This window comes from Myxocyprinus asiaticus, chromosome 26 (assembly GCF_019703515.2).
Source record: "Myxocyprinus asiaticus isolate MX2 ecotype Aquarium Trade chromosome 26, UBuf_Myxa_2, whole genome shotgun sequence".
Classification (NCBI taxonomy): Eukaryota; Metazoa; Chordata; class Actinopteri; order Cypriniformes; family Catostomidae; genus Myxocyprinus; species Myxocyprinus asiaticus.
In genome coordinates, this window is record NC_059369.1 from 40,320,500 (window position 1) to 40,347,394 (window position 26,895).

Sequence of the window (26,895 nt, forward strand, 5' to 3'; positions counted from 1 at the left end):
CATTTAAGCAAAGTAAAGTCAGGCCCATGGGTGGGGTCAATGAGCATCAAAATCAACCTGTGTCGATTGTTTTTTGCCGAAACCGATTACGACCTGACCCCGAGAAAGGAAAGCCATCTACATGACCTTACATGATGTCTGTTTATTAACCATAATCAGTGTAAGATCGCGCATATAAACGCACTCAATGTTAGAGCCGAATAACACTTACAGTATAGTGCTTTGCAGGTTCATTTGCATGTCAGAAGGAAACGCAACAAATATTGCCATTAAAACATGCTGGAGCACTGAGCATTGACATGAATCGTGACTCATTTGATTCCTATAATTTCCATAAATGAGATCCTGTGTGAGCCTGTTTGTATAAATGAGGTAACTGAAGCGTCAGGACTCTGTCATCAGTGAAATGTTTAATTACAAAGAAACCCACAGTGGCAAAATATGACATGTAACAGGAAAACGATGTGAAATAAGCACGTCGACTGATACAGCTGGTTTTCTTTTCTTCTTTTAAAATCCTGTAATAGTTTTAATTTAAATGAGACGGCACATGCCAAATGAGGAAAAAACAATAGACACAATACTTGTAAAAAACAAGCCATTAGATTCATTTGAATACTTGTGGACCGTGAGAGCACTATGTACAGAGAAAAGGCAATATATACCAATATTTACAATAAACATTGAGGACGTTTTTCACTAGAAAGGGAATAGAGGGTTACTTACAACAGTCTCAACTCAATTTGATTTGGCTATTTGATTAAAAAACAAAACTCTCCAATGCAGACTTTAAGAAAATATGGTTCTTTGTGGATCTTGAATATAATAAGGCAAAGTCGATTCTTATTTTCAATAGTAGCAGAAATGCTTTGACAGTTTCTTCCTGCAGGTAAAGAATTAGACCACAAGTTCTTGGCACTAACATTCATGTCTACAAACAAACTTTTAAACCTTGAAATTATGCCTGTAAATTTCCTTGCATTATTTGGTTGGAGCAAATCATATGACCTCACATGCATCCTGTTGAAATCACAGGGAATTTAGTGGATTATGGATTCAGGTAAGCGCACATTTGGGTGTGTTTGTGACTGACTACATCTTTCAGATGTTCGGCTCTTACCAGAGCAACCAAGGCAGCTGAAATTGCTCATTTCACAGCAAACCAATCAAACTGTTGGCATGAGGTGCAAGCGGAGAGGTTTAGCAGTTAATTCCCTCTCCACAATGAACGAAAAGGCTGTAACATGTATGTGTTCATTTTATGTGTCATAATCTAAACAGACACATTAACAATCAAGCACAGATTGTCTCTCTCGAACTCAAAACTCTACATGTCAAATCAGCATTATGTACTGTAACACGTCACAATGAACAATTTCTTTAACGATATCATCCAATTCCCTTTCCTGAAAAAAAACCAACAAAAAAAACATTGATAAACTACAAAGCTATCATAATGTGAATCTCACAAAAACGGTCAAGAAACATCCAGGTCATATTTGACCTCAAAATGAGGAAAGACATAATATTTTGCATCAAGAAAATTAAGCCTAACTTAAAGAACCATTAAGATTTCTTTTGTATTGTGACTTTTTATTTTATTTTAATTTTCTTTTTGCAAAATAGAATTTAGTATTTTCTCTTTTGATTTTGGGGCGAAATATGACCCGTCATTTCTTTGTGAGATCTGCTGCAATGTTGTATAATTATTTAATCGAACTCACGAAACACGACCTCACTGACTCAAATTTTTGTTGTGCGACAAAATCTTTCAGTAGAGAAAAACGGCAGACTATCATATTTATAAATTAAGTGCTAAAAAAAAAAAAAAAAACTGAGCTATGAATAAAACTGAAAAAACATAAATACTGTACAAAAGAATTTGTCACAATACCTACACAGTATAATGGAATGTCATTGCTGTTCTTTTACATAATGTAGTGAAATCTCTTTTTTTTTTATACATACAAAATGATTTGATAACCAAAATAATAAAATGAAAGTGTTTAATAACTCTGACTGCGAGTCTGTTGATTACTGTAGAGTAGTAAAGTGTGTGTGCGGCTAAACAGTGAGTGTATGTGTGATGTATAGCTGTTTGTAGGTACTCTAGCCGTATATTGCACATTGGTTACTTACGATTAACCCTCATCTCGTCCAGCATGGCGCAACTGAGAGGTTTAACAAAAACATCTTCATTCTTGAACGAAATCACAGTCTAAATAGACCAGTAGTTGACCACTCTGACTGTAAAAGTGTTTTTTACTTTTGTCAGAATCCACCCTCCCTCCTGTGATGCATTTCAAATGCTCTTTCTATCCATCTATAACTTTGACCTTCTTTCTCGTAAAAACATTAAAAGAACAGCTCACCCAAAAATGAAACTTCTGTCATAATTTACAAACCCGTATGACTTTCTTTCTTCAGGGGATACATAAAAGAAGAAATGTAGAAGAATGTACTGCCTGCTCTTTTCCATATAATGTAAGTTAATGAGGACTGTGGCTGTCAAGCTCATTAAAATATCAACAAAGTACCATAAAAGTAGTCCATACGATTAGAGCACTATATTCCAAGCCATATGTTTAGAAACAGATAGAAATTTAAGTCTTTATTCACAGATAATCTTCCCCTCCACTGGAGCTCCCATTCACACTTATGCATATTCAAACTTGGTGCATCACGATTCAAACTTGGTGCAACACTACTGTGTTCACGCCATTGACAACGCTATATTTAGTTTGAAAGCTACAGTGAAGGGAAATATTAGTCTTCTTTTTTTTCATCAAAGGTATTATATGGCTTCTAAAGACTTCAGAATATATTCTACGAGTCCTTTTATATCCTTTTTAGTCATTTTGGAGCACAACAGCAACAGTCCCTATTCATTTCATACTGTAATATGGAAAGATGCAGTACAGCTGGCCAGTCCATTCTTTACCTTTTCTCATTTTGTGTTCCAATGAGAAAAGAACATCAAACGGGTTTGGAACAACATGAGGGTGAGTAAATGACAGAATTTTCCTTTTTGGGTAAATTATTCTCTTAAAGGGATAGTTCACCCAAAAATAAAAATTATCTCATCATTTACTCACCCTCATGCCATCCCAGATGTGTATGACTTTCTTCTGCAGAACACAAATTATGATTTTTAGAAGAATATCTCAGCTCTGTAGGTCTATACAATGCAAGTGAATGGGTGCCAGAATTTTACGCACCAAAAAGCACATAAAGGCAGCATAAAAGTAATCCATACGACTCCAGTGTTTTAAACCCTATTTTCTGACGTGATATGATAGGTGTGGGTGAGAAACAGATCAATATGTATGTACTTTTTTTGCTAGAAATTGTTCTCCCCACCCAGTAAGGAGCCATATGCATGAAGAATGTGAATCAACAGAAACACAAGAAGAAGAATGTGTAAGTGATCTGTTTCTCACCCACACCTATCATATCACTTCTGAAGACATTGATTTAACCACTGGAGTCACATGGATTAGGCTACTTTTATGCTGATTTATGTGATTTTTGGCGCTTCAAAAGTTTGGCACCCATTCACTTGCATTGAATGGACCAAAACAGCTGAAATATTCTTCTACAAATCTTCATTTGAGTTCAGCAGATGAAATAAAGTCATACACATCTGGAATGGCATAAGTGTGAGTAAATGATGAGAGAATTTTCATTTTTGGGTGAACTATTCCTTCAACCACCTACTTATTGTTCCTTATACAATGTTCTTTTACTTTCTCTCTTGTTTTCCGGTCAATCCTTACTTACATTTTTCTGTCTTCTTTTAATGCAGTTTCTAAAGTTTTCTTTGAGTTTAACACAATATTTAAAAGCACTCACAGGAAACACCACTTGGCAAGCATGATCGATTTCTTACACCAAGAAACTAAATGACAGAGAGCACTGACCCATATCACAACTTAACGGAAATGAACACCCCATTTTTTATGTCTCAGATGCATCAGAGAACAGGAAGGGGTGGGTTTCAGGGGGAAGTGCGTGAGCTAGTCCAGTGGCTTGTTTGAAGAGGGGTGTAACAGAAGCGGGTCTTCTGTTACACACGCCACAGCAGCAAGTGGTTGGTGCTGTCGTCCCGCCCCACTGTCTCGCTGCTATTGGTCAGTCTGAAGTCTTCATAGCCATCACCGCCGCTGATGCCCAGCAGGTTGGATTTAACAGGCAGGAGGGTGGAGGCGCGCCGGCGGGCGGAGTCTCTTCTCTGCAAACCTTCAGCGCTGTTTTCAGTGTTGTTCTGTGTGGAGTTCACTAGAATAAACAATAAAAGTTCTTATTACAGTGCTCTCTGGAATACTCAGTTCTGATTGGTCAATCGAGCCATCTAGTCTAAGGGTGGGAATCACAAGGTACATGTAACTGGCGATACGATATAATATCGATATTTAGGTCACGAATCACAATCCAATATTATTAGATATTATCTAATCTAGTCATCTAACATTTCTGAATATTGACCACAGATTCCGGGAAAAAATGATATTGAAGTCAAGATGAAAGATGGAAAAAGTAGGAAAATCATCTTTCCTACTTCTGCTATCACGATGCGATCTTTACAAGCAAGCTAATAAAATAATTTCAACTCAAATATTCCAATATTTCATGTGCATTTATTACTTTTTTTTGGCAAATAATCGTGTAATAAGCGGGATAATGAGCAGTCAGTCATTTTCGGAACATAAACACCAATGGAACTCTGGCGCAAACCGAAGGTGGTATTCAGCTGTTTCTGGAGACTCCGTGGTCTCTTTCTTACAAATAGAATGTCATTTCAGCTCAAATTTTCTTTTTGTGTAGCATTTTTGTCTTGTTTTCCAGTAAAAATATACAAACTTCTTTAAAACAAGATAAATTGACATAAGCAGCAAAGTCTGTATTTCATAGAAATATAACAATATTAAGTTAGATTTAGGTTTAAATTGTGTTCTATGTATAATTGGTCTAAATTATGTACAAATGTCTTCTGTTAATATTCACCCAACTGAGGGATTTTACTTGAAAGTGCAACAAACCTGACTCTGACTGAGGAGGGAAGTTGACGTCGAAGCCCTCGGGCAGCTCTATGCACGTGAGGAATCGGACGTGTCCGGTGTGTCCGTGAGCGGAGCCCATGGGGACGAGGGGAGTGCGCACAGTGCCTGGCCCAGTGCTGGAGGACACGGGTGGGATAGCCAGAGTCAGGACCACCCCTGCACTGGTCCCAATCCACAGCAGGTCTTTGCATGCTAACAGAGCGGTGATCCGCAAACACGCTGCTTTGTGCTGGCGGATAATAGCATCAGAACCTACGAAGAAAAATGAGACTGGCAATTTATATTATTCTGGTACATTTTGTAAATTCTCATAATTAAATAAATATTTTTCTCCACATTGGCCACAATTATTGGCACCCCTAGAAATTCTTATGAGTAAAATATATCTGAACTGAAGTATATTCCCATTCATATTTTACATTTTTTAGTACACCTGGGCGACAGGGAACATGCAATTGTTCAGCCATGACTTCCTGTTTCACATGGGTATAAATATGAGGTAACACATAGGCCAAATTACCTTAGTCCTCCATCACAATGGGTAAGACCAAAGAATAAAGTTATGATGTGCAGCAAAAGGTTGTTGAGCTTCACAAAATGGGAAGTGGCTATAAGAAAATAGCTTAAGCATTGAAAATGACCATTTCCACCATCATGGCATTAAGAAGCGCCAATCAACTGGAGATGTTAAAAATCGACCTGAAAGTGGACGCATGTCTATATTGTCTCCACACATGGAGAGGAGGATGGTTCGAGTGGCCAAAAATTCTCCAAGAATCACAGCTGGAGAATTGCAGGAATTAGTTGGGGTCAGAAAGTCTCCAAAACTTCAGACGTCACCTACATCACCACAAGTTGTTTGGGAGGGTTTCAAGAAAAAAGCCTCTGCTCTCATCCAACAACAAATTCAAGTGTCTTCAGTTTGCCAGACACTACTGGAACTTCAAATGGGACCGGGTTCTATGGTAAGATGAAACAAAAACAGCTTTTTGGCAGTAAACACCAAAGATGAGTTTGGCGCACACAGAGAGGTAGCCATTTGGAAAAGTACCTCATGCCCACAGTTAAATGTGGTGCTTGATCTTTAACATTGTGGGGCTGTTTTTATGCCAGAGGTCCTGGACATCTTGTTCGGATACATGGCATCATGGACTCTATCAAATACCAACTGATAAAAAAATCAAAACCTGATTGCCTCTGCCAGAAAGCTTAAAATTGGCTGTGGCTGGATCTTCCAGCAGGACAATGATCCAAAACACACACAAAATCAACACAAAAATAGTTCACTGACAACAAAATCAAGGTTTTGCCATGGCCATCCCAGTGCCCTGACCTGAACCCCATAGAACACCTGTGTGGTGAACTGAAGAGGAGAGTCCACCAACATGGACCTCTGAATTTGAAGGATCTGGAGAGATTCTGTATGAAGGAATGGTCTCAGATCACTTGCCATGTGTTCTCCAACCTCATTAGGCATTATAGGAGAGGACTCAGAGCTGTTATCTAGGCAAAGGGAGGTTGCAAAAAGTATTGAAAACAAGGGTGCCAATAATTTTGGCCACAACTGTATAATGTTTATACATCTTGCAGCTATACTTACGAAACAGTGTGTATTTTAATGTTTATGAACTGGCCCCATTCACCACCATTGTAAGTGCCTTGCTGTAACCAAGAATTTTGCTTCTTTTTTGTTTTTATTAAACAAAGGTAGACGTAATAATATTTTATGTTAATAAAAAAAATATGCAACAAATGTTGTCGATTGAGCTTAGCTTGTATTGAGACTGGAATAGCTGAATACTAGATTAAATTTCATGAAAATATTTTTCATTGCTACGTTATGAGTGCTATGTGGTTGCTAGGGTGTTCTGAGTGGTTGCTTACAGGCCTAAGACAAAAAAGCCCAATCCCAATGATATTCTGGTCCCTAGATATGGCTCAGTCCCTCAATCAGTATTTAGGATTCTTATTTGCTTATCTTTACGTCTAATGTGCACTGATTTCACAGAAAATTAATAGCACACCTCTTCTCAATGAGCTGCATGATTTGAGCTATCACTGATGTCTTTAGCACAAAAAAAGTTATGCATCAAAGTTTAATACTTAGGGTTTGAGGTTTTCCCAAACCTTAAAGGGATAGTTCACCCAAAAATAAAAATTCTCTCATCATTTACTCACCCTCATGCCATCCCAGATATGTATGACTTTCTTTCTTCTGCAGAAGACAAATGAAGATTTTTAGAAAAATATCTCAGCTCTGTAGGTTCATATAATGCAAGTGAATGGTGATCAGACCTTCATAGCTCCAAAAATCACATAAAGGAATCATAAAAGTAAGCCATAAAATTCCAGTGATTAAATCCATATCTTCAGAAGCAATATAATAGGTGTGGGTGAGAAACAGATCAAAACAAAGCCCTTTTTTTAAAACTCTAAATCTCCACTTTCACTTTCACATCTGAAAGTCACATATGGTGCCTGTTTAGTTTCACTTTCACATCTGAAAGTGAAAGTTAAAGTGGAGATTTAGAGAAAAAAATACTTAAATATTGTTCGGTTTTTCACCCACACCTATCATATCGCTTCTGAAGATGGATTTAATGGATTTAACCACTGGAATCATTTGGATTACTTTCATGTTTCTTTTATATGATTTTTGGAGCTACAAAGGTCTGATCACCATTCACTCGCAGAGATACTTTTCTAAAAATCTTCATTGTGTTCTGCTGAAGAAAGAAAGTCATACACATCAGGGATGGCATGAGGGTGAGTAAATAATAATGAATTTTCATTTTTGGGTGAACTATCCCTTTAAGTTAGGAAACACTACTAATAAATAATGCCATTGTTTTATGAGCAAAATAGCTGAAGCACAGTCAGAAAGAATTGAGAGAGAACTTGAATATCCATCACCTCATCTAAGAGAGCACAAAGCATGTAATACCAACCCTCACCAGGATCGGATCACCTTTCACAGCTAATGCACCTGTAGAAGCGTGCTGCGGTGCATTTTAATGAATGCACACTATGCAGTACCTGCCAGCATCTTGTGCACAGCTGGGGCCACATCAACCTCCGTCAAGCTCTCGTAGGTGGAGGCGTGATACAGCCGCACCTGAGCGCTGCCCTGCAGAGCGATCCACACGCCTTTGCCATAGCACACCATATTAGTGATGCAGCGCCCGCTGTCCTGACCCACTTGGAATGAGTGCTGAAAAAGAAAACAAAATATATAATGAAATGTGAAGCTACAATTATACATAAACCTTGAGTGACTTGAGTCACTGCTTCAGAAATCAAATAAAGGTGATGAATATTTGTTGCAATTTTCTTGTTCAAAGAGTCTAAACATTGTTATAATTCTCATTACTCACTCAAAGACTGTTTGATGAATACTGCACACAAAGAAAGTCGCAAGCTCAAATCTGATTGGTTGGCTTTATGCAATTTATAGGAGTCGGGGTGCACTGGTTTTTCCTCTGTCCTCCGGGAAACATCGTTCAGGTTATTATTAACAATGGTACCAGTTTTTATTACAAAAGCACACTGTGGGTGGTTGCTTTACATGTCAATCAGACAGTCACCTCTTTCTTTAAGTGGACGCTTCTTGGCCAGAATAAGCTGCAAAATGGATCAGAGTTTATGGTGATAGTCAAAAGTGTCATTCCAGACCTCAGCTGCCTGTGGTCTGTCTCTTACCTCTTGTGTTAATGTGCTGGTGTTGACGATAAGAACCCGATTCTGACAGCCACACCACAATTTTCCCGCCACTGGAACCATTTTGGTCACGGGTCCACTTGAAGAACCCAAACACAGCGTCTGAGAGCTCTGAGGGTCCCAGAAACTTCCTGTTATACAGAACGACAGAAACAAAATAAAACCAAGGGACAGAGTTTTTGTAAATAACTCATAATGGTTATATTCCCTTTGGCTTAAACCAGCCTAAGGGGCCGTTCAACTTCACACCGAACATGCTAGGGTTAGGGTCGCAGGAGTGCAGCATATTTTAGATGCCATGTCAAGTTAAAAGAACTTCAACTTCTACAAGACATCTGTGTCTGTTCTATTCCTTGCCCTATGTTTTTTAGCGCAAGAACTTGTTTGGTTTGAACAGCCCGAAAAGTGGTTAGTTGGTCTCTCAGCATGGCCACTGAGGTTAGACTGGTCTTTTAGACCATTTTAAAGGCATTTTTGGGCACTTTTTTTGCAGGTCAGGCTGATAGACTTGCTGGCCGACCAGCTAAACACCAGTTTGACCAGCTGGGAGGCCAGCTAAACCAGTTAAGAGCAGCAAACCAAACCAAAACTTTTCAATCACTTCCGTTGACATTAAAGGGATAATTCACTCCAAAATGAAAATCCTCTCATCATTTAGTCACCCTCATGCCATCCCATATGTGTATGACTTTCTTTCCATTTTGCTGAACACAATCAAAGATTTTAGAAGAATATCTCAGCTCTATTGGTCCATTCAATGCAAGTAAATGGTGGCCAGAATGCTGAAGCTCCAAAAAGCCCATAAAGACACCATAAATGAATCCATAATACTCCAGTGGTTAAATCCATGTCTTGAGAAGCAATATGATAGGTGTGGGTGAGAAACAGATCAATAATTAAGTCATTTTTTACTATAAATCTCCACATTCACTTCCACATTCTTCTTCTTTTGGCGATTCGCATTCTTCATGCATATCACCACCTACTGGTCGAGGCTGGTCTAAGGTGAAGATTTATAGTAAAAAAGGACTTAAATATTGATCTGTTTTTCACCCACACCTATCAAATCGCTTCTGAAGACATGGATTTAACCACTGGAATAATATGGAGTCAGAGCTGAGATATTCTTCTAAAAATCATCATTTGTGTTCAGCAAAAGAAAGAAAGTCATACACATCTGGGGTGGCATGAGGGTGCGTAATTGATGAGCGAATTTTAATTTTTGCGTGAACTATCCCTTTAATGAATCTGTACTCACCTGCTTCTCTATGGTACACTATCACCTCCCCGTTTGCCAGAGACACAAATACTTTGTTGTCAAGATACCTGGAAAAACAAAAAAAGATGTTCAATCTCCATGCCGACGCTACATATGTAACCATGGCAACAGCTCAATGGGACAGAGGTTGCTTACAGTATACACAAGATAGAAGCAGAGTGCTGCATCTTCATGCTGTTCTTACGGTTCCTGATGTTGTCTGATGACTGGTACACATGAATACTGTAAAAACAGTGATACAATCATAATTATAGCATGATTATGCTTATTGCACATCACAATTTGATTTGTTCATTGGTATTTGAGGAAAACTGAGAAGTATAGTAAAATAAAATTACAAGTTACTGTTCTGGTGGCACTTGAAACCTGTGTACATAATGTATTTTAGAAGTATTTTTAATTCATAATGCATTCACGAAAGATGACTCACAATACCCGGAAATATCAGATCATTAGATGGGGACATTGACCAATTTTACAAAAAGAAAGCTGCAATTGACCAATCAGAATCATGTATTCCAAGTCAAGTATGACCAGCGTTTTTATTTAATCTTTTTTCTCTGTTTGTTATGATTGTCGACTGTCAGTGAAGTATGAACAAAGGCTTCACACCTGCTTGTTTGAAGAAGGATGTGAGAGAGAGAGAGAGAGAGAGAGAGAGAGAGAGAGAGAGAGAGATACAGCAAGGGAGTAAATGTTTATATGGAAAGTGACTTGTTGCGAGGACACAGGCAGGTCGGGGGATGATAATGACAGTGACATGAGATAAGTGTCTCTGGGAACATGGTGAAGGGGGAATGAAGTCTGATGTAGGTCATCTGAGGTGAGAATCAGACTCCAAACAAAGGGAAACAGCAGGGAGAGATTTTGTTTTGTGCCGTAAAATGCGATTGCATCATTGCAAGCTACTCCTTGTAATTAAGCTCATGGGTTTTAAATGCTGTCTTAACGAAATCTGGCAACACTTTCTAATAACTTTAATAACATAAGCAAAACATTATTACATAATATAATGCAAAACAGATCATAAAAAAATATACACTCAAATCATTTAGATTCTGTTTATTTGTGATTTAATTTATCTAATTAAAATATACTGTATCAAACTGCCTTGAGATCCATTTACTTTAATAATGTCCCTAATTTCATTGTGCTTGATTCATCATCAGTGCACATTATTCTAAATGAAACGATTGTTTTCTTAATCTTTCATCTAAATTTCTACTGACATGGTCAAGTGGGTGAGGAAAAATTATATTAACCAATAACTGAATTGCCTATTTTTCACAATCCATTCAAATTCCTATAGACAAAGTCCAGTTTTACCCTACACTTGTTTCACTTGTTAATACATCACATTATGGAAGTTAAAGGCGTTGTGAATGCAGTTTCATGTTGTTTATAACCTCATAACACTAAAGTCATGCGTGGACCCACCAGCCGTCCTCGGTCCCGAGCCAAACAGAGCTCTGGTACGCCTCTGGGTCGATGCTGAGCAGGTCCTCCAGGCTGGCTCTGGTGAAAGACCCTCGACTGGACCGCCGCATGGCTCGTCCGTCCATGGGACTGTCCGCGCTGAGCCGAGGGGCTCCATAAGAGCTGGGCACAGGAAACTCCTGCTCCTCTTCAGAGCTGGTTGTCTCTGTGGCCATGTCTTTAGACACCGCTGCCTCATCATCTGACCAAAACAAATACACACACCAAAAAAAAAAACATCTTATATTACTGATATGAGGTAACAAAAATATGATATTAGGGTATGGAGTTAAATGGACAGTGTTGTGTTGCACTGGAACAGACCAAGTGCTTATTTGCTAACAATTTTGCTAGCGTACTCTCGGTAAATGTGTGAGTCTGTGTTTAAACTCACTGCCGAAGCTGGAGGAGATTGTGGAATGGGATGCTTGACTCTGCAGTGTGGATGAAGGACTGGGAGAGTCTTCATCATCCGTATCATCACTGTCGAAGGGCACGAGCTCTGCTGCAGGCTCTACAGGGGGCTCGTTGAGCTCCAGAGACGAGCCAGAGATAGAGATGTGGAGCTGGGGTTGAGTAGAGGCCGTAGGGTTCGACTCAGACGGGACGGAAAGGTTGGAATGGCCAACTCGTTCTCTACTGTAACAAATAGTGTATTTACTTTAAAGGTGTTTCCCATTTGTATATACACAGTAAGGTATTGTTGCCTTTGATAATTTGTCATTAGACACATAGCCACAAATACAGTACAGTACATCAATATTAAGTTTAAAATAATCCAGAATGTTCTTTTACACATCATTAGCAGTAAGCGTGTGATTTCTGTACAGGGATTCTCATATTCTCTCATGGTGCACTGTTAACAATCTATTATTAGTGTTTAACTGGGGAATTTATCCTGACTCTATCTCATAAACAGATGTGTTCTGGGACATCAGCTCTCAGGTGAGTCACTCACCTGTTCTTCAGGCCCGGTACGGCTGCAATGCAGATGATGCGAGCCGAGCAGACAGCGATGCAGGCCTCCACTGTCGGCTCATCACGGATGTTTAACAGACACACCTGACCCACGTAACCGTCACTGTTACACACCCACACCTCATACGTGTTCTCTGGACAGCTATGACTCGGTGAGGCGCAGGAAAACTGCATCCCGCTGCGGGTCTTCATGATGGGGATGGCCTTCAGGAACTCAGGGTCCCACTGGTCCTTGTTCATGGCTAGACAGACGATGAAAAATACGGTGATTTTGATGAATACAAAACATTCGTGCAGAGCTTTTCATAAACATATAGTAACTATTGGCTTTTTTTAAAAAAAAAAGAAATGTATACATGTGTTGGGAATTTTAAAAATATATACCGTATATGCTTTTTGTGAATATATACTTTTTTTTAATGTATACAGAATTTGTTGGGTTTTCATGAATATACAAAACACGTGTTTCATTAACATACAATATGTGCTGCTTTTTGTGAATATATAGAATATTTGTTGGGTTTTTCCAAGAATATATAAAATATGTGCTGTGTTTTAAGGAACGTATACAGCCTAATGTAATTACACAGAGTTTAGTGTCTCTAAGTATTGTTTAGATGTTGTATATACTGTGGATTCTTTATTTACTGTTAGAAGAATCAGAAACAAATTTTCTTTCCCTTTTTACTTTAACAGGAATTTTAGCACATGTTTAATTGGATTGCTTTCAATATACTGTAAAAAACAAACAAAAAACAAACGAAACAGCGGGTCAGTGCAGGTGGTGCAATATTTACCGAGTTTCTTTTTGGCTTCCTCGAACGCTTGCTCAAAGTTACTGCGAGCATCAGGACTGCTGAACTCAAATATGAAGGTGTTCTCGGCTGAGGGGGAGCTGAGCTCCAGTTTAGTGGGCAATAACGTCATGCTAAAGGCCAGAGACTGCTTCTCAGCCAGCTCACGATGAACTGACGCCATCAGATCCTTTATCACATCATCCAAGCTCTGAGAGAGAGAGATGTTTAGAACTTAGCTTTCATTCTTCTGAGGGCAAGACTCTTCAAAGAAGTCATCACGTTACCATTGAAAACTGATAAAAACAACATTTTACTGTAAATCATAAGATAGACGGACCTGATGAGGAAAACTAAGCGTTTCTGACAGTTTGCTGATCTGACCAAGTGTGCTGAGATCTTCATCCAAACGACTGATGGTCTTCTGGATGTTCTCTCTGTTGGTGGCTTGATTAGAGCCTGTCATGAAGAAATTAAACAGGGTTAATAAAAGATGTCTTGATCCTTCATGACAAAAATTAGTGTTGATCATGTCGTGTTGACAGTATGAAATGATATTACTACCTTTAACAACTTCCAAGTCTTCTAAAGGCAGTTTCCACATGAACTTATATTTACTTGAGGTGTCAATGACACTAGCAGCAGAATACCTGAAAGAGTTCAGATGGAGAGACCGTGAGCACTCTGTAATATCAGTCTGCAGTAAATAACACTTCAAACATGGGATAAAGATCTAGTTTGTAACTGAACAATTGTAGCAAACCCAGCAATTGTAGATAACAAGAACAATCAACATTTTTTCCTTAATCAAGACGCTTAACTACAGGTAACCAGCATTGAGTGTCCTGTGTACCAATTGCAACAAAATCAACACGTTATTAAAATAGCCAAATATAATTAAAAATGGCTTTGACGAGTATATAAAACCTGCCAAAATGGCTTTGATGGATTTTGTTTACTCAAAGCCTGGCCAATAGGAACTGTATAAACTGCATTTGGAGCATGAATACATGGTAGGTAGTCTGACCCTTGCCAAAGTAAGAGATGCGAGTAATTAAAATTTAAAGACATAAGGAAAATATCTGTTGCAACAAAAAATTTACCATCAGAAAAATAATGCAAAACAGTTTCATGGCTGGTAAAAATAATTTACTTTATAGTGTGCATTACTAGACCTATGATGCAGACTTTAAATGTACTATTTCTCTAACTGTCCACTAGGGCGCAGTATGATTCTGAAGGTAAACAGCATTTGTTTTTGCCTGAAGAACACTACAGCTCAGGGGAGTCTTGAGGTTTCTAATCCAAACATCAGTTTTCCCAGGCCCTCATCACATCTTTGAGCTATTAAAAGAAAATGGCAAACGTGCAGCAGATACTCACAGATTCATGGAACTTCTGCGTAGAGTTCCTGACTTCTTCTTAAGAGTGGTGCAGATGAGCAGATCACTGAAGAGGAAGAGAGATCGGTCCTTCTTACCGCCTACTGTTTTCTGCGTACGGAGAGGGTCAGAGAATTAGGGAGTTCATAATCTTCATGGAAGAGATCTTATTTCGTTCACAAGGAACATATTTTTTGCTCACCGCTTCTACCACCATCTCTTGTCTAAGAAACTTCCTTTGGGGATTCAGGATCTGACAGGAAATGACATTGTTAGACATTGGCTGAGGACATACTAGCCTTCATACAGTACTACTGTGTTCTTGTGATATCAGTTGTAAATATTTAAAGTCAACATGATACACCAATCGAATCCCTTTTGCAGTGATATTCAATGTTCAATGGAAAAAAAGGTAAGGTGGGAACTGACTCAGGAGCTGGGTCTCAAATGACACACTACACTATGCACTCAGCCATATAGTGCATGAATTTGAAAAGTGAAGTGTCGTCTCAAATGGAACACGATGTTTTTTACAACACGGAAGCATTCGCCGTTTAACAGCTGACGGAAATGATGTTTCAAACACATGCAATGTGTTGCCGCTAGCTTTAGCGCATTAACTAACCTCAGTTCAACACTTCTAACTCAAATAACGTACATATTCACACAGCAAGGGTTGATGTTCAACTGTCATTCAACTGACATTTGTAAGGTGCTGTCTTCACTGAAGGTTTACTAGTTGCTACATTCTCCATTATTTAGGTTTTATTCAAGGTAAAATCTGCCCCTTCTGCTACGTACTGCAAGCCGCAAGCGTGGAGGGCATTATCCGGGTACTCACAGAACACTTCTTTTTGTTGCATTTTCAGTATTAGCATAATACTCTAATTTACAGTAGTATATTACAGAATAGTGCAGAAGTGTGTGGTTTGGGACGCACCTAAGGTTCCCACACTTTTGACCTAAGAATTTTTAGAAATCATTTTGTAACCCAATCAATTCGCTAATTAATCATTCAGACCATTATTGAACTAGTTAGACTGATTCATTGAAAAAACTGATTCGCTCACAAATTTCTACACAAGAGCAATATCTAGTCTTCCTGCAAAGATGCGAATTATGCGTCATCAATAACTTCCGTGATTTGGTACAATTGTGTTCATATTAGCAGCGAACCGCACCTGAGCTCATATGAACCAGACCACCTTTTCAAGTGGACTCGGGTGCGGTTTGCGGGTGCGCACCCGAGTTCGAAAACAGCGTTCACACCACCCAAACAAACTTTGACGACATTCGAACTCAGGTGCGCACCACACTAACTGTGTAAGTGTGTTCACACTTGTAGTTCGGTTCTCTTGGTTCTTTTGGTCCGGACCAAAAAAGAAAATGATACATTTAGTCCTGGTTCGCTTAGCGTTCACACTGGCATTTTTAACACCGAACCTAAAGATACGAAACAAAAGGCATCAGGAAAAAGTCACAACCTGATTGGACAGCTTTTATGACGTATATTTTACGACGGAACTTGCCAAACATCCAAAACAATGCTGGCTGCTGGGTGAAATGCGCTCGTTATATTTATAAATGTATATATGGTGGTATTTTTACCAGCTGAGAACAAACAAAGAGCTAATAAAATGTGTAAAGGAGTCAAAACAGCGCCAGGAATTCCTCTGTTGAACACACAAACTAAGACATGCTGCAAGGATGGCTGACGGCGGTTCTGACACCTGTACCGAACTGTAATGGGCAACATAGGTCCTATGATGAGAAGAACCAGGTAACCTTGAGGTCAGTATTAGGCAAATTACTCCCTGTTATTGGTCTGTTTAGATGTCTTTGGTCCATGCTGTGTTCATGTATCAATCGAACCGCACCAGAGTTCGTTTGGAAGCGGACCGAGACCCACTAATCAGGCGGTCTTGGTCCGCTTGTTTCCAAGGTTCGGATGGCAGCATTCACACTTGTTCAAATGAACCGCACTAACTGAGCAATCGCACCAGAGTTTGTTTTAATCAAACCAAACCTGCCAAGTGTGAACACACCCTAAAACGGTTTTGTAGCTGCCAGAGGGGAGAGCTGTAAATGAAGTGTCTAAGGTGCGACACCATATTTGTCTCTCACATGTTCTATGCCCTCTATGTGAGCTTCGATCTCCTGCATGATGCGTGTCTCTCTCTCCAGCTCCTCTGCACTACGTCGGCCCTTGTTAATCCTTTCGGCCAATCGTTTGATGTTCTTCTGAGCATCCAGTAGAAATGAGTAGTCTGGGTGATCCTCAGGGGTGTGTTTTAGAAGATCCTGACACACAAAAATGGAGATACACTTTAGCACAGACTGTCACTTTAAAACTACAGGAGCTAACTAGAAAGACAAATATAACATTGTGTCCTAACCAAGTAATTTTTCTGTCCTAACTAAAACCGAAATACTAGGGGCCTGGGTAGCTCAGTGGTAAAAGATACCGGCTACCACCCCTGGAGTTCACTAGTTTGAATCCCAGGGCGTGCTGAGTGACTCCAGCCAGGTCTCCAAAGCAACCAAATTGGCCCGGTTGCTAAGGAGGGTAGAGTCACATGGGGTAATCTCCTCGTGGTCACTATAATGTGGTTCGTTCTCGGTGGGGCGCGTGGTGAGTTGAGCGTGGATGCCGCGGTGGATGGCGTGAAGCCTCCACACGTGCTATGTCTCCGTGGCAATGCGCTCAACAAGCCACATGATAAGATGCGCGGGTTGATGGTCTCAGACGCAGAGGCAGCTGGGATTCGTCCTCTGCAACCCAGATTGAGGCGAATCACTACGCGTCCATGAGGACTTAAAAGCGCATTGGGAATTGGGCGTTCCAAACTGGGTGAAAAAAAAAGAAATACTATACAAAGCGACAAAATCCCACACAGAAAGAACATATTTGATGTTAAAAGGGATAGTTAACCCAAAAATGAGGTTTGAAGCAATCAACGTCGTAGCCATATTGGATTCAGCACTGTTTACATAGTTTAGCAATGATTTGAGTGAAAATGAACTTATATTACATCAGTTCATCATACAAAGTGATTGTATGCCTTCAGAAGACTTGGAATGTGCCGCATAGACTACTTTTTAGTAAAAAGTGAGTCACCATTTACTGTCATTGTATTGAATTCAACCAACAGGACTGGATTAAATTACCGTTAAGTTATCTAATTTTGTGTTCCGGAAGAATGTCATATATGTTTGGAATGACAAAAGGGTTAGTAAATGAAGTCAGAAGTTTCATTTTTGGGTAAACTATTCCTTTAGGCAACATGAAACTGTTCACAACCCATTTTACTTTTGTAATATGACATATTTGTATTATATATGGCGGAGCAAGTTTTAAAATTTGTATGAAAGATAATGTGTGCACATGTCCGAGAACGTTGTGTGTGCAAAAACATCCACATATGTGCTCATCTAAAGGATTGTGGTGCTCCTGAACACTTAATGTTTCTGCATTTTGTAGTCTAATCCATTCATTTCCAATGTCCGGGAACACAACAAGTGCAACAAAGTGAAATAAAAACCAGTAAAATGTAATGAAAACTGTCAATTTTTTTTTGTGTCTGTGTATGTGTTTTCAGACACCATATGTGAACAAAGTCAAGGAATTTTATTCCAATTGTAATAAGTAAAAAAAAAAGACTGTAAAAAAAAAAAAAAAAAGTCGCCTGGGTCAAAATGACCGGAACGCAACATAAGGGTTAAATATGTAGGTTTGCCTTAATAAGTGGTTTACCTTTAAGTAAATAGGGTAAATTATGATTTCATGTTCACTACTAAACAACTATGTGGAGCAAGATTTTGAACCAATGAGATTTAACTGTAGGTGGAGGTAGGCAGCATGATGTGGCAAAATAGTAACCAAACAATCCACAAAATATCTTGTTGGTGTTTGCGGCTGAATAGGACAAAATCTCCGATTAACATGAGAAGAGATGTGACTTATCGATTGACACTTTATCATGTCACGTCTTGTTTACTCAGTGTAATGCAGCAGAGTTTTGTTTTGTTTGTTAGGTGCAGTCATTAACAAAAACTTCATATTATTTAGCAAAAACTTCCTATCTTCAGCAAAAATATATAGAAAACCCTAATATAATAATAGACAAAAATAAAGAGGTAAGTTTAGTGTTACCTTGATTAGCAGCTCGTATCGTGGAATCCGCTGCACTGGCTTTATCATCAGGTCACCCAGAGCTTGTTTCTCTTTGTTCTCACGCATGCTTTGCTGAAGAGGAAAGAGACAGAATGACAGAGAAACAAACAAAACATAGCAAAGTTTAGATGTACAACTGACCTTGTTGGGATTTTAAATGCATATGTGCAGTTATTCAACCGTGCTTTACTAGTTAATTTAGCGTTCAGTTGGAACTCAGCATTACCACTAGATGACATTAACCCTCGAACCACTGAGTTTACAATGCAAGTGGACACATCAAACAAAAACATGCAATGATTCAGCTGAAAATATCTACTGATGTATGAAAGGAGTAATGTACAGTTTGTCATTATTGAAAAATAAAGTTATTTTGCGATGATGACCGATTGACATTATACTGCTTTTTACATGGCTACTTACCAAACAAAAAACAATGATGGTTATTAAATACTGATTGAAATTGAAATAATTGTAATATGTGTTAAAAAAAAGACACAAACACACAGAGGACGAAAGTATACCTCTAGAAACCTTAGGAAAGCAGGTTTGGCCTCCTTGGCGATTCTCACTGCGTCTTTGGCGTTCATGAAGTTGTCTATGTATGCTGAATAAATATTGGCAAGGATCTCTTTGGAAAACTGTGAAAAGAAAGACGAAACATTATCAGAAATGCACACAAACACATTCGCTAAGCACACAATAGCTGTATGCCTCCAAAACATCCTCAAGAAGTTTGCAAGGCAGTATGTTGAAGGACTGAGTACACTTTAATTGGAGATGTTTACAGAATGAAGGCTAGTTTAACTCAAGCTTCAAATCCCGCTAAAGGACCAAGTAAAACTTAAATCGATGAGTGCTTACAGGTTGCTCACAAGACAGTACTATGGCGGTACCATGGTACAGTGATGCAATCAGATGTTTATACCATGATACTTTCATATACACTCACCGAGCACTTTATTAGGTACACTACACCTGTATGCCTACTTATTAATGTGATTATCTAATCAGCCAATTGTGTGGCAGCAGTGCAATGCATAAAATCATGCATATACGGGTCAGGAGCTTCAGTTAATGTTCACATCAACCATCAGAATCGGCAAAAAGACTGATCTCAGTGATTTCGACCATGGTATGATTGTTGGTGCCAGACGAGCTGGTTTGAGTAACTGTAACTGTTTCTGCATCTGCTGATCTCCTGGGATTTTCTCGCACAACAGTCTCTAGATTTTACTCAGAATGGTATTCCTAATAAAGTGATTAGTGAATCTATACTGATCACCTTATTTATGTACCGTGATATTTACATGACACTCCAATGTGTGACAAGAGTAGTATGGTATTACCATGGTACATGTCAAAAGAATTATGATATTTACCAAGCTACGCAAACCCAACATGGTATTACCATGGTACCATGTCCAAAAAATATGTTATTACCAAGGTATCATGACCAAAGAATTATACTAATTACCATGGTACATACACCTAAACATGCAATGACTATAGTACATTTCCAAAAACATGGTATTACCTTGGTATCATGTGTAAAGAATGATATTTATCATTATACATACACCAAAAAATGCTATTTCTTTTGTATATGTCCAAAAACATGGTATTACCATGGTATCATGTGCAAAGAATGATGATATTTATCATTATACATACACCAAAAAATGCTATTTCTTTTGTACATGTCCAAAAACATGGTATTACCATGGTATCATGTCCAAAGAATGATGCTATTTACAGTGGCACATATCAAAAAACATGCAATGACCATGGTACATGTCCAAAAACATGGTATTACCATGGTATCATAAACAATGCTATTTACCATGGTATACGGTATACTGTAACAAAAATATACAACGACTTCATTTCATGTGCAAAATACATGGTATTACCATGGTACCATGTCCAAAGAATGATTATGTTTACAATGGTACATACCCAAAACATGCAATGACTTTGGTACATGTCCAAAAACACGGTATTACCATGGTTCTTTTTGGTATTTTTTGCCGTGAAAAGGCTGCTGAAAAAGAATTTTAAAAGGATGGACAGAAAGAGAATAAAAGCCAAAGAGAGTCACCGTGACCCTTCATACATGAGTGAGTCCAAATGACAGTCAGGACAACTAAAGTTGTTTAGTAATTACAGTCTTTGTGGACAGACAGACAGTCCTTTAATAAATCTCCTTAACAGGCTGTGAGGAGAGACAGCTCATCTCAGCGCTCTGTGTGTGTGATTCAGTCTGCACTGTAATGTTTAACTGCCATGCATGCAGGAGGATAATTTACACACACCTGAAAGAAACGCAGTCCCTGTTTTACGAGCTCAGGATGAACAGGGTGACAAATCTGCACAATGTCTTTCATGGATACTTTCATCATTTCACTTGTAAAATAAACACTATTCGAAGAAGTACAGTTGTTAGTTAAGGCCTGACTTGCTGTGTTTTGTTTTGGCTTCCGTTTCCATGTCTGGTTGTAATTGTACACTCACATTAAATTGCACATGAATGCAATACAACAATTGTTATTCAATAATATGATATTTTATTAAATCTAATAATGTCCTTTCTTTGTTATTTTGACTTTGGTATGTACTGTAATTTGGGTTGTATGTTATCTCTGTGGAAAAGAAATTAGGGTTTCCCAATCAGTGAGCATTTTCATCAAAACGTCTTCATCAAATCACTGTGCGCAAGACATACCTGCACTCAGAAAAGCGAAGTACACTTTGGCCTGAACATTCAGTTTGATGACATGGTATTATGTGCCAGTTTTTGAGTCCTAATTTACTACATACTCATAAGTGTATAGCCTATACTTTCCCATCAGCGAAGTACATACTTATATTGGCACACTATTTCGTAGTATAAATATGCAAATAGGGACTCTGCCTAACAGTTCCTTCAGTGTAAGGTGAAGATGTCTTCTCTGAAGGAATGCAGAGGGTCTCAGCGTGGGGCTTTAATCTGTCTGACCTGATCTGCCCCAGTATGGGCTAACACCGCCTCAAGACCACTTGCTACATGTTGTTTAGACATTCCTGTCAGGTTCACATTCACACGTCAAATGAAAGAATTTTATTTGCTCTGACTAAACTAGTCGACAAACTGACAAACTAAGGTAGAGAGCAGTCAGGTACTTAGCTCATTTAGAGAACATAAATCTAGTTTAAGAGAGTGTTTCTTTAAGGGATCTGGATACTGTAGTTTTTTTGTACTGAAACCTGTGATATTAAATAAAAGTGTTTCAATGGAGCAAAAGCATCATGTTGTAATTTGAGTGTAAGATTTTATTTTTTTTTGTGGTCTAGAGATGCATTTTTAGTAGCGGTTACAATTACCTGTAAAGCTGAAATGTTTAATTTTTCCATGTTTAAAATACTTTCTCTATGTCAGTTTAATGTAACTCTAAGTAGACCATTCGAAAGTCGACTTCCTGAAGAGTGTAACCATTGTGACGGTTTCAAAATATAGTTCTGTTGGTTTGAGCTGCCTAACAATTCAGCTTCTGACTCAACCAAGTTTGGGGCAGGACTACCTGTTCGTTTGACCAATGGAATATGGGGGAGGTCAATTCACACAGTTCTAGTGTGCACTAATAGCATGTACATTGCATGTGATTGGAAAGTACCGTATATACTTTTGAGTGCATACTAAGACAGTGGACATACAATACTGTACTGGACTACCATATTATAAAATTACATCTTGATACCACAGATCCTTATGCCACTTACTGTTTGTATTTGGATGCAAGCGTTAACAAAAAGCTAAATTCATAACTACTCAAAAATGTCATCATTACTTAAATTTTAGATTTTAAAGAGTACAAAAGTAAAAATAGAACTGTCATAAACATAGCACAAGACGTTGTGTTCAATATTAGTCATACAACATGCATTGAGCACCATCCCGGCACCTTTGACATACTATATACAATGATTTGGGAAATACTAAACTATGCTAATCTTGCATACTATATGTTGCAAATAGTATGTGAATTGGGATGCAGCCCACGTTGTTGTGAATAATTTCTTCCCGTTTAATAAAGACAGAAACTCACCGACTGAATGAGCAGGTGTCCGACCGTCTGTTTGTCGTGCCATTGGTTTACGCAGTCCACAACCTGTTCCAGAAACTGCTCGTGATGTTCAAATATCTCTGGGATCTGATAGAACATCTCATCCACCAGAGACGGGTCACAGAGAGGGGAGTTCTCTGGATGCTTGAGGGGTTTCATGTAGCCCTGAGACAAGATCAACAGAGAAACAGGCAGAGGTAATTTATGCAGAGAACTCTGAACTGTCTACAAAGACAACTAGCTTTTAAGGTAACATGCTTACAGAATGAAACCTCACTAGTGCCTGATTTGAAATGCTCTTTATGGGCAGTGGATCCATTAATGATTACTTCATATGCACCACACAAACAGTGCTCCTTGTGTAGTGTACGAGAGACTAAACCAACACCATTGATTCCAATTGAGGCTGATGTTAGCATGCTACTAAGCTAACAACTCAAATGCTGCTAAGCACAAAAGCAGAGAGAACACGCAAATATTGGTAAAATAGTCCATTAATCCGGAACTATTTTCTATCAATTATTTTCAGTGCTGAATAAAACTTACCAATGTTTATAATATTCCTATATTTATAAACAACATTGTCCCCAACATTCACTATTTTATGGGACATTATGGGACTCCTCAATGAAAGAATCCATGTGATGCGATGACGCTTAATCATCAGTCTGCGCTGGTTTTCAGTTGTTTTCTTAAGTAAATGTGCTAGACGAATGAGTTGACCATTGAGCGTCATCTCATTGTTTTTTCAGCAAGTTTAAAAGAACTTTTAAAAATGCATCTCGAGAGTTCTGTTCCATTCGTTGCGCTGTGTCTAGCTTTTTTTTAGCACAATAACGCATTCATTTTGAACTGCCTCTTAAAACTGAAACATACTATATACCAGTATGTGAATGCAGAAGCTTTTAGCTACGCAAGCTCAGTTTTGTGCATAGTTGAGTTCCAAAATATGTCAGACCACAATTTGTAACACAATTAAGTATACATTGCATTCTCAACATTGCCACAAGGGGCACTATAGCGAGATTAGGGTCAACTATCTGCTTCTACGGTGAGTTTTCACTTTCAAGTCAACAACTGTCATGGCGGAGCAATGGTTTGAAGAGAATATTGCTGAGCAAGTAAGGTAAAGTCAATATATTTATAGCAACTTACCTAAATAATAACTAATAACAAATCAAGTTTTATGGCGCAGACTTTTGAAGGTATCTCTATCGCCCCCTTGAGTACTAAGGTTTGCTACCACCACAGTAACGCAAGAACGCACGTTATGCATGTTCCACCAAACCGCGCATTGTCTAAGTGCTCACATCTGTGTACGTGTACTTGTGTAAAGTATGTTTCTGGACTTGGAATGTGGCCAAATGGGGTATCTTACAAATGCACCATAAATTTGCTGCCTACTGTTGAGAACAGCCTTTGCTGGATGCATAAATCTATCAGAAACATTTACATGTGTGTGTTTGGCATGCTTAGACTGATATGCAAATCAAATATGCATTAATACATCACAGAATATGTGTGTGTCTGTGTGTGTACAGTTCTGGGACAGGTTTTAATTAACAGAAATGCCAAACTCTCCCCTTGAGACTTAAACTGTGCCACATCATACGCAGAAAAACATTCAGTCCCTCCGTTTTTGCTTTTTTACTCTTATATATACCATGGTAACGAATAAGCATAATCATATACCATGGTATTTGCATGGTACTCCAAGATACTTTATAGAATACCATTGTATTGCCAAGATGCATGTCCAAAAAGCATGGTAACATAATGGTAGAAACCATGGTAATTCCAGTACCATAATTCACAGATACAGGTTATTTTTTAAACAGTACAGACTTTAACCATTCAATTGCCTCTTGTCTAATTTTCAGTGTTTAAGGGAAATATTTCACCCACACACCCACACACACCCTGTTGGCGCATATCAGTGTGTTTGTTTAAGGTCAAAGGCTGGTTCAATTTCTATGTTTTGACTAGTGCACATCTGGCCGACGTTCCTCTAGCGTTTGAACCACCCTAAATGTTACTGTGCCGATCAACCTTTCCGTCTTTCATCCTTCCGTCATGTACCTCTCCACACCCTTACCCTGCATGTAACCATCTACACCTTGAACGGTTAGCCCGAGCTTGTGTTTTTTTCTTTAGCCACTCAAGATTCACCCACTTCATGGCATTTATGGGTAATGATGTTGACTGTAACAATCATTTAACCCCAAATACACAGAATGGGGCATAAATAACAGTGAGGATTGGTCTGTAATACGGGTCATTTTGAAAGGTTTGCACTGCATGGCTTGAGCTCGCATGATGTTTTACTCTGTGACTCATTCACCTTGTCACCATGGCAACCCTCCAGCAGCCAGTATACTGGCTAGACTATGCTTCAGTGAGTCATAAGGGATGGGACAATATGATTCTCTCTTTTTTGCTCATTAAAGCTGCACTATGTAAGATTTTCTGGTTAAAAATGAACAAACTGCCATTATTGTACATAAACAATCAGTGTTCAAAACAATGTCCTTACCTTTCCCCAATTCACAAAGGTAAACCTATAAAAATTATTTGTATTTTGAGCTGTCGGGTTCGATTAGGCATGAAATCGCTGGCTTATGACGTACATCCTTGCGTCATTATTTCATGTCCGGGTTACTGTGACATGTTTACTAATATTTATAACTTCTGAAATTGACTGTTAACTGTTATATTGCATTTTTAAGCATATTATTTTCATGTTTAATGAAGTATATTTTATCCCCATCATTATTGAATACTCGTTTTATGTTTTTAGTATACTGTGTTATTGTGTGCATTAATAGACCTACTATTTTAGTATTACGGTTCACTTGCATTATCAGCTGAGGCTGTACAATATAATATAAAAATAATGAAGTCTTCCATTGAACTCGTATCAGCCATATCACCTCTTAAATTGATAAGTGTAGTACAATACAAACATTAATAGTTGATAAATCAATTGCAAAATTATATTAAAATATACTGGTAGTGACTGAGGTGATTGAGTCCCCTGTTCTCTCTGTAAAAGTGTAGTGTCAGAAAAGCTCTCTAAGTGTAAAATGCATTCATTCAAAATATGTGAATACGAGTGTTGTTTATCTTCATCAAAGCAGGTAATATTTCAGTTAATTGTTTAATCGTATAACATTATATCAACATGAAAATAGCACGTTATGGCTCCGGCTCTGAATATCTCCAGTCATGATCACACACAGGCAAAGCTCAAATCATGAGATTCTTCCGAAAGAAGAGCAGTGCCGAAACATGAATCACGTTTACTGTGATTCCGTTAGGTTTGACAGGTTTGACAGAAGAATTAATGTAAGTCCATTTATAAAATTAAAAGCTTCACATTTCTGCCTTTAAACCCTCCAAAAAATGGCCCCATTCACTTCCATAGAAAGTGCTTCACTGTAACCTCGATTTTTGCTTTTTTTTTCCAAAGAAAAGGAGGGACAAGTCAAAATTGTTGTTGTGGTAATCAAAATTATGCCACAAATGCTGTCGATTGAGCTTAACTTGTATTGAACCCTGAATATTCCTTTATTGAAGAATTTTTTTTTAGGTTTTTTTTATATTGGTGCGTCTGAAGTCATTATAATTAGCTTTATACTGTATATCTGTGGGTCAGTTTTACCAAATGTCCTCACAAGGATAGTAAAACCTGAAACCTACAACAACTACGAGAAAAACAGCTTAATAAACACACTAAACAATTAAATGTCATAATGAAAATGTAAAAATGCAGTAAGGTATTGAGTGTAAGGTTTATGGGTAGGGTTAGAAAATACTACCTCAATATAAAAACAATCGTCAATGGAAAGTCCCCAACATAATAGAAAAGCAAAAGTGTGTGTGTGTGTGTGTGTGTGTGTGTGTGTGTGTGTGAGTGTGTGTATGGCTGTCAT

General features: G+C 38.4%; 1 protein-coding gene across 2 annotated transcripts in view; it reads right to left on the reverse strand.

Annotated features, from left to right (window-relative positions):
• Positions 1-390: 390 nt before the first annotated feature.
• The window catches only part of LOC127416898 (rho guanine nucleotide exchange factor 17-like), a 108,234-nt gene continuing 81,729 nt past the window's right edge, over positions 391-26,895 (reverse strand). The window contains exons 4-21 of one of the 2 annotated variants that reach the window (XM_051656489.1): positions 22,946-23,128; positions 19,385-19,501; positions 18,840-18,932; positions 16,811-16,987; positions 14,889-14,939; positions 14,688-14,797; positions 13,869-13,954; positions 13,645-13,763; positions 13,308-13,515; positions 12,491-12,752; positions 11,927-12,168; positions 11,494-11,734; positions 10,192-10,278; positions 10,036-10,103; positions 8,760-8,908; positions 8,097-8,271; positions 5,040-5,312; positions 391-4,278 (exon numbers count right to left, since the gene is read on the reverse strand). In XM_051656489.1, coding sequence (XP_051512449.1) covers positions 4,067-4,278; positions 5,040-5,312; positions 8,097-8,271; positions 8,760-8,908; positions 10,036-10,103; positions 10,192-10,278; positions 11,494-11,734; positions 11,927-12,168; positions 12,491-12,752; positions 13,308-13,515; positions 13,645-13,763; positions 13,869-13,954; positions 14,688-14,797; positions 14,889-14,939; positions 16,811-16,987; positions 18,840-18,932; positions 19,385-19,501; positions 22,946-23,128 — 2,853 coding nt within the window. In that variant the 3' untranslated portion in view covers positions 391-4,066. Of the gene's footprint in view, positions 4,279-5,039; positions 5,313-8,096; positions 8,272-8,759; positions 8,909-10,035; positions 10,104-10,191; positions 10,279-11,493; positions 11,735-11,926; positions 12,172-12,490; positions 12,753-13,307; positions 13,516-13,644; positions 13,764-13,868; positions 13,955-14,687; positions 14,798-14,888; positions 14,940-16,810; positions 16,988-18,839; positions 18,933-19,384; positions 19,502-22,945; positions 23,129-26,895 lie in introns of both variants that reach the window. The other variant, XM_051656488.1, reaches the window with a different exon arrangement.